The sequence below is a fragment of the Protomyctophum bolini genome (genome assembly GCF_963924005.1).
Source record: "Protomyctophum bolini genome assembly, chromosome: 14".
In the NCBI taxonomy this organism is placed as follows: domain Eukaryota; kingdom Metazoa; phylum Chordata; class Actinopteri; order Myctophiformes; family Myctophidae; genus Protomyctophum; species Protomyctophum bolini.
In genome coordinates, this window is record NC_137875.1 from 17,601,299 (window position 1) to 17,613,478 (window position 12,180).

Here is a 12,180-nt window from a genome sequence, read left to right on the forward strand (position 1 = left end):
AACAAGAAAAACACAACCCCCTTGATTTAAACATTTAAGTAAACCATCAAGGAGGGGAATACCTTTTATTATTATTATTATTATTATTACAGAAATAGCGTTTGTACTGTACCATACTCCAAAAGCTGCTTGTCAACATTCAACGATTAAACAGACAAATTCAACCTGTATACTGACAATCATTTAGTCACGTGAGGTTCAGCAAGTACTTGTCTAGTACAGGAATATATTGCACATATTTAACATAATCCTAAACCTAAATCGCAAAAACCTAATAATCCCAACAAAAGGATATTGAAAATGAATTATAGGTTTGATCTACAACTGTCACTGCTATTTAAAAATGCAGATTTCAGGTGACACCTTTGAGCTCAATGACTTTTTAGCTAATACATCTTTCCCAGTATGCAATGAATCCATTTAAATGTCCTACCTACTGTAGGGTTTGCAGTACAGTGTACCCATTGAGTTGCAAAGTATTCTGGGTTACTTTAAGTTGCTGAATGTGGAGTGGGCAGGTTTAAATCATTGTGTATAGTATCATTTCAATATATCTATGGTCTACTGGTCCTCAGTAATAATGTTTGTACACCATCTGACTGTTGGATTTATTGGAGAGGCAGATGTTGGTGTACTTTTCAACACCCATGGAAAATGTCACAGGCTAGCACGTACAGTACATGCACTGAAGCAGTGTTTAAATTGGAGCCCTGCTATATATGCACTGTATGAGCCTTTATATTCTTTAATTTTATACATTTAGCAATGTTATCGTTACTTTACTTCACAATGATTTTACATGTGGGAGTTAACCCATTCAGGGCGGGAACCCCATTTGTTGTTTTGCATTATGTTATGCTATTTTAGAAAAATCGTGAAAATGTGGCACAAATCTTTGAATATGTATATTCTTTCAGAGCAAACGTTCTTAACTCAAATCTTTGCAGAGTGAACCCCGGGTTGGGAAACACTGGTGCAGAATAGATCACATATGACTCCGGTAATCTCCAGTGAATCCTCCAGCTAGAGCTGCAGGTCTCCGTGACAGCAGCTCGGCTCTCAGGCCTCTGTCCATGTGTGCTGAGACTGCACCGACCGGCGTGGTCGCATCATCCTGGATTGGGCACAAGTGGAATTATGAGATTTTGCTACGGTAAGCATGACATAAAAATGGTTTATCAGCATATTGAAATAGCAAACACTAACCCTATACTTTGGTGTCTTCAACTAACATAAGAATGGAAGTGATAATTAGTTAAGTTGCGCTTATGTTGAACTACTGACATGATATATAGGTTGACCTTTTCATATTTAAATGATCAGTTTTGTGTTAGAATTTGTCCTAAATACCATAGTTCTATACTCCCATAGTGTTTGTTCAGTAATAAGTTTGTCCCCGCTTCTTTAGTAAACAGAAAATACATTTTTAGGAGCGAGAACTTCTACAAGCTACAGGATGACGTGTGAAACTGGAAGTGATCAAACAAACACATGAGCAGACAATATTGGAACGTTATGGAACCAGATGAAATTGTTAGCTGATAAAAATAGGTTCTCACTCTTACAAATGTTCAATGATAACTATCAGAATATGCAAACCAAGTTAAACAACAAACAAAAGAGTTTTATATTCCTTACAAGGCTTACAGCACATACATCATTATTGGACATTGTTTCTTTGGCTTTTGTTCTCTCGTGTAGTTCCAGCTTCACCATAATCAACTCAATCCTGGACATGATGGCTGTTACAGAACCTTCCAGTTGGAGAACCTGCCTGGCCAACCTTAGATGGAATGAAAAGTAGGTTGCATTAGCCAATAATACAAAGTAAACACAATCATATATATTTTTTTGTTAATATTTTATACGATTTTTTCAATAAAATACTTGTGGATTGCAGCTCTAACATTTTTATTTGTTTTTAATGTACTGGTACTGATGGAACTGTTCATTTTAAGAACAGTTCCATCAGTAAAAGAAAAGGAAGAACAGCTAGGCTGTCTTTCTAAAGTCTTCTTAGATGGTTAAAATGGAGTTTGAAGTTCAATGGGTTTAAATTAATCAAAATCCAAATTAATCAAATATCTAAATATTGAATCAAGCAACATAAAAACTGCCTGGGGGGCACACAAAAGCCTGAATAGACGTTAAAAAGTTATTTAAAGGGAACATATCCCTTTTAACCCATCGCCTATTTATGACATTCTGTCTTTACCCCCAATTTAAAATGAATGAGTTAAATGTGAGCACTTAACCCACCTTTGAAACTCCTCTTTCTCTGTGAAGGATTGAGTGGGCATGTTCTTCTGCTCATTGATGGCAACAGTATCTTGGTCCATCTGGTCTTTACCATAGTCTATTCCAAGTTTGTTTAGCTCAGCACTGAGAGCATCCTGAAGAGAGGGAAATGAAACACTTGTGAAAATCATTACTATTCTAAAGCAGTGGTTCTCAACCTTTTCTGGATTAGGTCCCAATCTCTAATGTGTTCACGGCCCACTAATGTCATTAGGCTAGAGTATAGACGATTATGAATTGAATACCCAGGACCTAAATGGAAACAAGACCGCAAATACTTTTTTCAGTGATTCCTTTGGACGTGTGTTTGACTGTACCCTGTATTGATTACGAATACCAAACGACTCGCCCCTTTACCAACTCGCCCCAGGCGTACAGCCGGCAGAACTACGTGGCCTGGTATTCCTAAAGTAACCTAAGTGAATTACCATAATTTCCGGACTATAAGGCGCACCTGAATATAATGTTATGTTAGCTCAGAGCCTGCGTTAGCTGTAAAAATCCATAGATTAGCCGCACCGTTGTATAAGCCGCAGGTTTCAAATCATGGGTAAAAAGCCGCGGCTTATAGTCCGGAAATTACGGTAAGTGTTCATTTAACTCAGAGTGTAGCCGTAGCCTCGACGACCTTGCAGGCGTATGCAAAGGCTAACACAATTTACAATAGATAGCATAATATGTAGACATAGCATTCTATAGTGTATACATACTCATAGTTTCATTGTACGGATATTCTACTGTTGGACGGATTTTAGGTTTTTAGCTTACTTAATATGATCCTTGATGACTATATGTATTTGATGTATTACCATGTGGTGTTCTTGCTTACTGTAAATCGCTCTAGATTAAGAGCGTCTGCTAAATGCCCAAATTGTAATTGTAAATTGCATTTGGTTCCATTTTGTACACTTTCTTGAGTTGACCCTACAATGAGAACCTGGGATTTAGTCCACAAACCCTCTTTTCTTCCAGTTCCCGTTTCATCCTCTCTTGCTCCTCGTGGTCCAGAACTTGGTTTCCGTCGCGGTCAAATCGGGCGAATGCTGCAGAGATTTCATGATCAGCATGTCCCATTCTAAGACGACATCAGATGGGTGAAGGTTCAGTTCAAATGCAGTTTAAACTTCTGGGTTAACCTGCATGTTTATGTGTTTTGTTTAGCTTTTTAATGACTCACTCTTTCAGAGTTTCTCTGAAGTCCTGAAATTCAATTTCTCCAGACCCAGACCGCAGGGCTTTTTGAACATCTGATATCTTCTCCTTTTTAAGTTTCAGCTTCATGAATGTCCTTGAGTAGCTCTTAATACAAAAATTTGTTTTATTGCTTTATTATTTGTAGTTTAATTTGTAGTATCCTGATACTGGCAAACAAACACACTAAATACTGTATCAATCATGACTGTATATAGTTAGTATTCAAGATCTACTTTACCTGTTTGATTATGTCTGTAATCTGCAGCTCGTCTTTCTGTGATGAGAGCTCCTCCTTAACCTCAGAGTACGTGTCATTAATGATAGCTAGAAACATGTTCTAGGGTATGTTAAAGAAAGAAAAAATAAAAAACTTTTAGTAATTATACATTTAAAAATAATCCAATCTTCGATTGTAAAATTGATTATTATTTGTGTATCGATAACTCACCAGCAGTACAAAAAAGACAAAGAATACGTAGGTGACAAAGTACATTGGACCAAGAACTCTGTTGGCACGCTCAATGGCATCATAATCAAAGTCTCCTAGAATAATCCTGAACTGTGTGAAGCTACAGGAAGAAAGGAACAGAGCATAAGAACTCAACTTCAACTGTTATTATCATCCTATTTGTTTGGCTTGATTACTCGGCTTACATGCACTTGACAAAGGTACTGAAAGATTGGACTTCTGTTCCAAAGAGGAGATAGCCAAGTTGAGCATAGGCGAAGAATACTATGAAGAACATGATGGCAAATCCCACTATGTCTTTAGCACATCTACCCAAGGTCGAGGACAGTTGTGTCATGGTCTTATTGAAACTGATGTACTTGAAGACCTGCAGTAGCAAGAAGAACAGTCAAACAGTGGCACACCCTATGGTCTAAAATAGTGACTGTAGACGGTGGTATAGTGTTTTACCTTTATCCAAGCAAAGAACAAGTTCACTGCATTCATGTTGTTGTACTGCATTTGCCAGAAAGCCAGAAATTCAAAGTCTGCATAGATATTAGGTTGTTGCAGCAGTTTGCCAAGTAACTTGTCCACTTTTATGGTGCGGAAAATGTTGAAAACGATCGCTACAATGGCAAGCTGGAAAACAGAATAGTGTTTTTTTTCACTGTTCAAACCAAGGAGCTCGGCTTATGCAAAATGTGTATGTGAATAATAATTAATTATCTCACCATTATGACAACAATGTCCAGTATGTTCCAGATGCTGTTGAAGTAGGACAACTTGTGTATTCGTAACTCAAGAATCTCCTCTACAACATAGTAGAGAATGAAGACACAGAATACCATCTCACAGGCTAGGATGAAATAATCCCAGTAGGTGATGTATCGAATGAGTCTGACTGTTCGTATCTGGTAGGAAGGGATAGCTCCTCCAGTCGCTGGGAATTCAACCAGCAATCTTTCAGGGAAAACAACAACAACATGGAATGTCTATAAGCTTTTGGATGAAAAGCTATTGTAGGAAAAAGGTGCTTGCAAATAATGTTCACTACCAAGTGTGGCAAGTGGTGGAAAGTAACTAAGCACATTTACTTAAGTACTCTACTTAAGTAAAATTGTGAGGTATTTGTACTTTACTGTACTAGTACTGTACTATTTTCAATTTCCAATACTTCTACTCCACTACATCTCAGAGGCAAATGTTGTACTTTTACTTTTAAACTTTAGTTATTAGTTACTTTTTCCACCACTGTCACTACTAGTACCTGATGACACAAAACATATTGATGTTGGCATTGTAGGTGGAGAAGTCGATGAAGACCGCTCTGGTTCCACGGTCCAGCCACAGGTTGCTCTTCAGGTCCGTCAGCGTGGCGGTGCTCTCCTCCTTAGTTGTGGTCAGGTCCTGATAGAACCCTGCCCCACTGTATGTGGTCAACAAGCCCCAGTGAGCAGAACCTTTCACCTCTTTCTCTGTGTGATATGTCCAGCTGGGGAAGGATAAGGTCTTGTAACAATAATGTGAACATACTGTGCTAAAGCAGTGGTTCCCAAACCTTTTCATGTCAAGGACCCCCAAATTAACACTAATTAGCCCACGGACCCCCATTTGAAAACATATGCCCGGGACCCCCCCATGAGAGAAGATTTTTACAGCTCTAACAGAGTTTCTCAACTCGTTCAATTTCAAGCATCCCCTAATTTAGCTAAAGCTCAAGTAAAAACAACGACAACAAATCAAGAAGAACCTAGACGCGTGCATAGTATGAGCTCATTACCAGCTGACCTCAGTGTCCCTGATCTTAGTCCACCAAATTGCACAATATGTCAGATATTTGAGTTAGAGATGTAGTATTTGAGTGGATTGAGTCGTTGCGGACAGAGTGACACACTAGTGTACACTGTGTACAGTATACTGTATGTATGTGCATACAGTGCATGCACACAAATAGACTCATTACAATAGTCTCACAACTGCTTCACAGCTCGACAGCAGTCGAGCTTAGAAACCAATCAAAAGACCAAAATGTGTAGCTTACGCAGTGCCATTGATGAGACCAAAGTTGTCATCGTTCTCTTTCTTCTCATTGTAGACATCAAAACATCCCGTGATTTCATCTTGGAAGTCGCTGTGGACCTTACAGGAGTTGTTCTTGATCTTGATCTGCCTCATGCGGGGGACGCCCAGCAGCATGTTCTCATAATAGATGAAGGACTTGTCTCCACTATCCAGAGACTGGTTGTTGTACCACCTAGTCCAGTAGAGGCCATCCAACAACGGGCCCTGGGAATACTGTTCAGATTCAGAAACAAATGAGGATGAGGATAGAGGTAGGAATACAATTATGAATCAATCATGATCTATACAGCAGTGGTTCCCAAACCTTTTCATGTCAAGGAACCCCAAATGACACTCATTAGCCTGCAGACCCCCACATTTGGAAATATATGCTAAGGACTCCCATAAGAGAAGATTATTTTTACAGCTCTAGCAGTGATTTTCAACCATTTTTATTTCAAGGACCCCCAGTTTCATATGCAACAGGCTTTAATGACATTTATATCTATGAGACCCCAATTTATATTGTAAAATCAATGTTAATTTCACTCTGAGTGTGTACAAATGGTTCCATTTGTACACTCAGAGTTACAGACCCATAAGGATCCATTTGATTCCAAACTATCATTTAGCTGGGGACCCCCTGAAACTCCTTCAAGGACCCCTAGGGGTCCCCGGACCCCACTTTGGGAACCACTGCTATACAGTACATATCTTGCAAACTCAACCATGTCATATTTCATTCTGTGTTTATTTGTTCACAGAGCTTGATTCTTCATTGGAGAATATAGAGACTACTCACAGTCCAGAAGTCGGCCATGGTGCTAATGGACTGAAATTTAACCCCACCTTCACCGGCTGTATTCACAAACAGGTCTGTCATGGCTTTAGTGTAATAGTAGGTGCTTGAGCTTGTCATGCCATATGTCACTGAAAGACAACATGATGACATTGTTATGGTTAACCACCGGTTCATGTCAGCCTTTGCTCAGGTTCAGCTTGAAACGTTAATTGCTGCATTCAGCTGAAGATAAGGCGACTCTGATACAGACATGCACTGCCTCATTCACAATTCGTCCTTTGGTTGTGCTCATGTCACAGCAGTCAAATACACCCAGATCAGACGCGGTGATTTGTTTGAAGAGAGAGCACATTGGCTGACGCAAATGTTCTCATCAAACAATGTAAATCCCGACCCAGACAAAGGAACAATGGCTCGGCCCAATGCTCTTATCAGTGAAAGGCAAGAGAGCAGCGCGATCTGTTCCTTTCACTCATAATGTTTAGCAGGACAATGCCATTTAAACGGGATGGGGAGAGAATTTATAGTGGCCTCCAGGCAGGGAGACACAGCTGACGATAAATCAACATTTCAAACAGGCTCATGTACTGTAACATCCTATTTAAACAAAACATAATATCAGTTTAACAAAACAAGGACTTTTCAGAATGTAATGTTATGTAAACTGAGAATGATACGTTACCGTTTTCTTTCTATCTTTATTATAGTTTTTTCCAATCTATTCAGGGACCATAATCTCATTATGGGTACAAGTACAGAACGTGTAGAAATTCTTAAAACTATTTGTTTAATGATTCATGATTATGAAGCTATTGAGATGCCTTACAGTAAGGCCCAAACCACTCCAATGCAACTAGTCGCAACTCCTTGGAACTCGTACAAATAACTCCTTGGAACTCGTACTAAAAATACTTTTCATGGTGTTTTATTGGCCTCAGTTTCCAGGGTGGGTGTTTTCCCTGCAGGTAAACAATGAGAACCAAATCCATGCCCACATATCCTATCAAAGTATAGACAATCAGATAGTAGTTCACCACTTAAACCCTATAATTCATCGATCAGTGTCTCCCAGGGATCTTTACTAGGCCCCCTATTTTTTAAATGGTGCAACCACTTCATTAAGTAGCTTTGTGTGTGCCTGGCTGGCTGGCTGTCTGGGTGCCTGAGTCTGAGCACGAAAATAGCATTTCTTTTTTCAATAATATTTTGTATTGACCTTTTTTTATAACATACATTACATACAGTACAATACATTCACACACACACACACACACACACACACACACACACACACACACACACACACACACACACACACACACACACACGCACGCACACACACACACACACACACACACACACACACACACACACACACAGATATTGCACTTGCACTTGTATAAACAAAACAAAAAATAAGTATCTAAATAAGAATACATTTAATAAAACATTTGTGTAGTTCTTTAGTTTTCAGTTCTGTTTCTTTTCCTCTTAGATAATAGTCTGTATAGTATTCATATATGTCTCCCACAGCTGGACAAAATCATTCCGTCTGCCCCTAACTATATACTTAAGTCTTTCCAGTCCAATACAGTTCATAATTTAATAATGCTACGAAAATAGCATTTGGTTGGTTTTCAAAACCAAGTCACTGTTGTGCAGCCTAACACACACACATACTTAACTGTATATATGATGATTTTAGGTGTACTGTACTGTACTGTACTGTACTGTACTGTACTGTACTGTACTGTACTGTACTGTACTGTACTGTACTGTACTGTACTGTACTGTGACCCCCTGGGGACCCCCACATGGTAACACTGTCATTTCTAAACCGTTTCGGACGTTGGGCGGCTCGCCGGAGCCGGATCGGCACCCTGGACGCGTTCCTGTGGGTCTGGAAGTTCCGGGAACCCCCCACACAGAGTTGCACCACTTACTTCACACAGGTGTGATTTTCCTTTCTACACCAAAATAGCCGATCTACAAGCTATATATGGGCTTCAATTTCCCTTGAATGTTCGCCTATGATGACATGCCCAGAATTGGGATGCTCATGTGGCTAAAAACCAACAAATCTGGTACTAAATTAAAACAATAATGATTAGGAATTTGCAGTGCAGAAACACCAGTTTTGGGCCTACTTTAAAATCCTCAATGGGTGGTCACATCTTTTGAGCTAAACTTTCACTTAAAAAAACACACATTGTTCATTTCGATACACCTGCTAGCTAACATTGATTTGTATAATGTTTTATATACAACACACACACACACACACACACACACACACTCACACACACACACACACACACACACACACACACACACACACACACACACACACACACACACACACACACACACACACAATTTACAATTACAATTTAGGCATTTAGCAGACACTCTTAATCCAGAGCGACTTACATTAAGCATTAAAAAAAGCATGGCATACATCACATATATAAAAAGTACTTATCATGAAACATGCGTAAGCTAAGAACACGCACGCAAGCACGCACACACACAGTTAGTCAGCCATTGACAGAGTAACCAATGTTATACTTACAGAGACATATATCCACAAGGAATAGCAGATAAACTAGTAGCTCCCTTATCGTGGTCCTGACGAACAGCTCCCTGTTGTCAGAGGTGTTCTCAGTCAATGTTGTGCTCCATAATCCTACACAATATAGACGAAATACAATATATGGAAAATCTTTGATCATTTTAGTCTTTATGCTCCCCTAGGTATGAATAAAGTGTATGCCTGTATAATACAACACTTCCTCTGTACCCCCATTTATGATAAAACATTGACAATCTTTACTTTGTGTGAACCTGCTGATGTATAAAGTAACGTGTTAAACCAAATTCAATTGCTTGATTAGCACAACTGTAAATGAAAAGAAGCATACTACACATTTGCACATTATTTGATAATGATATAAAAACTTAATAGACTTAATACTGAAATGTTATGGTCACAGTTTCAAATAAATATGCTCAGGAGGAACTAATTGGAACTCTTTCAGCCCATTTCCATTTGTCAATAATGTGTACTCACTGTACTGTACCTATAACCATTTCACATTAAAACATGACAAACTGTTGGTAAACCATGCAAAATATAACGCCAAGAAAGGATTTTGTTTTTGAACAATTATGACACGGGTAACAAATAAACATGATAACTTGACTTAAGTTATACATGTACAACGAGGGGGGAAAAAAGAACAGTTCCTACCTTTGATAAAAGAACAGCAACCTGCACGTTTCTTTAACAGGCTTCCGTCCAGGGATGCTGGCTCCTCAGGAAAAGGGCTGCAGGGACTGTCCAGTTTGGACATGCTGTCCATGGAGCCCGGGAAAAGGGCCTGTGGATTGTAGAGGGTGCTGACAGCCCGAGGTATGGGTGATGGAGAGCCGCAGAAGCCTTGGTTCACCCAGGCTCCATTACTCACACTGTTCAGCTCACACTCTACCTGGCCGGTGAAGTGGCTCTCAGCTCGGTTGTTCAAGCACTTCATGTTGTTGGGAGTCAACTGGACGTCTCTGTGTGTGTGTGGAGGAACTGAGACGATGTCGTCCAAAGTAAAGAGGACCAAATGAAGCTGGAGCGTTTTCAGCACTTGCTGGTGGTAAGACGACATGACGAAACAATGACATAAGCATGATAAGCATCACAGGGGGAGGTGTCACCAGTCTGCTGCTGCTCATTTGGATGTTGTAAAGACTAATGAAAGTATAGCGTTGGTTACAACATGCAAATGAGCAGTCCACAGTAGGCTATGTCAGCCTATAAGTAAGGCTGACATACGCATGTTGGTCGTATGCGCACATATACGTGTTGTATTATACATTATAAGCATCTGTTTTGTGTGTGTGTGTGTGTGTGTGTGTGTGTGTGTTTGCATGGAACAAAATTTGTGGCGCTACCCCTAGCGGAGTATCTATGCACATCACAAACCCTTGAAAAGTATTTGAATAAATACTTGGGTGCCTTATTTTCACAATCCTGTGAACCATCATCTGCTATTTTTGAAATAATCGTAAAAGTGTGGTGCAAATCTTTGACTATATATTTTTTCAGATGGGGGTCAAATAAGGATAATTCTGGGGGTCCTTGACATGAAAACGGTTGAGCACCACTGACATAGAAACAGGTTTTTCAGAAAACTGTCAGGAATTAGAAGCATTTGTTTTAGAATCAGCCTCAGGTCAAAATGTGGTGATGTATGTTAAAGCTCCATGATTTTGGTGACTACAATCTTATTTTGTCAGTTCAGTTAATTGACCACAGTGTTATTTTGTATACAATACAATAGACCGTAAACATTTGAGGTGGTTGTAATTTGTCTCCCTGCTCTTCTATTGAGACATTTGGATCCTGTGTGAGGGTCGAGGAAATCAGGGCAGCGTTAAGTAGTTATGGACATGCATCTAATCTAAATTTATATTGGAGACTCAATTGCACACGTCACTACTGCTGTCATTATAAGCGTTTTCATTTACAGAGTAAAATCCTAAATGTTAGCTCTGTAGTGTACATTTGGGCAAAAACCATGCAGTGGGGCTACAGCCAAAAACACTAAATGATTTCAGGTCAAATGTATTTTCCTTGCCAACTGTTGACTCTCTCTGGTTCCCTACATAAACACAAAAGCTGTGCGATAGCCTCCTGCTCGCCATCTCATTAGCATGAATCTTTTGACTCCATCATCTGTTATGCATTTTACATTTTTAACATGCCAACTGTCAAAAACATATTAGGCATTCAAACAATCAACATTTTAATTGCTGTGGCCATCTGTATTGTTTGCCACTTTGCACTTGTCACGCACACATGCGAGCATGCACATACATGCATGCGCACACAGAAGCACGCACACACGCACGCACGCACGCACGCACGCATGCACACACGCACACACACACACACACACACACACACACACACACACACACACACACACACACACACACACACACACATACACACTTTGTTTTACTTTGAAAATTCTCAAAGAAATATCCATAGAGAGCCTGAACTGATATAGTTCATAATGCATACAGCTAACGGATCAAAAGACTATACAATTGACAATGTGAACAATGTGAAGATGAATATCCTTCGGGACAATAAAGATTATTATTATTAATTAAAAAATACTAACCACCTAATCCTAACTTAATGGGTTGTGTATAAAGCAATGGCAGTTGGACAATACATTGAATGCATTGATATGTCTATATTATGCTACAGAGTTTGGATGCAGCCGTGCAGGTTCATGCGTGAGCAGCTCTGAACAGTGTGATTACACACAGCCATTACACAACAATAGACTTTTAATTGGTTGGTGCCGGGTGG

The 12,180-nt window shown here is 39.5% G+C and overlaps 1 protein-coding gene across 1 annotated transcript; it reads right to left on the reverse strand.

Annotated features, from left to right (window-relative positions):
• Window positions 1–880: 880 nt before the first annotated feature.
• Window positions 881–10,371, reverse strand: pkd2l1 (polycystic kidney disease 2-like 1). The gene is made up of 15 exons (XM_080781891.1): window positions 10,057–10,371; window positions 9,379–9,492; window positions 6,807–6,934; window positions 5,985–6,238; window positions 5,211–5,435; window positions 4,675–4,903; window positions 4,412–4,582; window positions 4,147–4,328; window positions 3,941–4,061; window positions 3,731–3,829; window positions 3,476–3,597; window positions 3,256–3,373; window positions 2,260–2,393; window positions 1,657–1,783; window positions 881–1,114 (listed from the first exon to the last, which is right to left on the reverse strand). Exons 1-15 carry the CDS (start codon window positions 10,337–10,339, stop codon window positions 986–988), a joined length of 2,436 nt encoding a protein of 811 aa, XP_080638017.1. The 5' UTR covers window positions 10,340–10,371; the 3' UTR covers window positions 881–985.
• Between the last annotated feature and the right edge of the window lie 1,809 nt (window positions 10,372–12,180).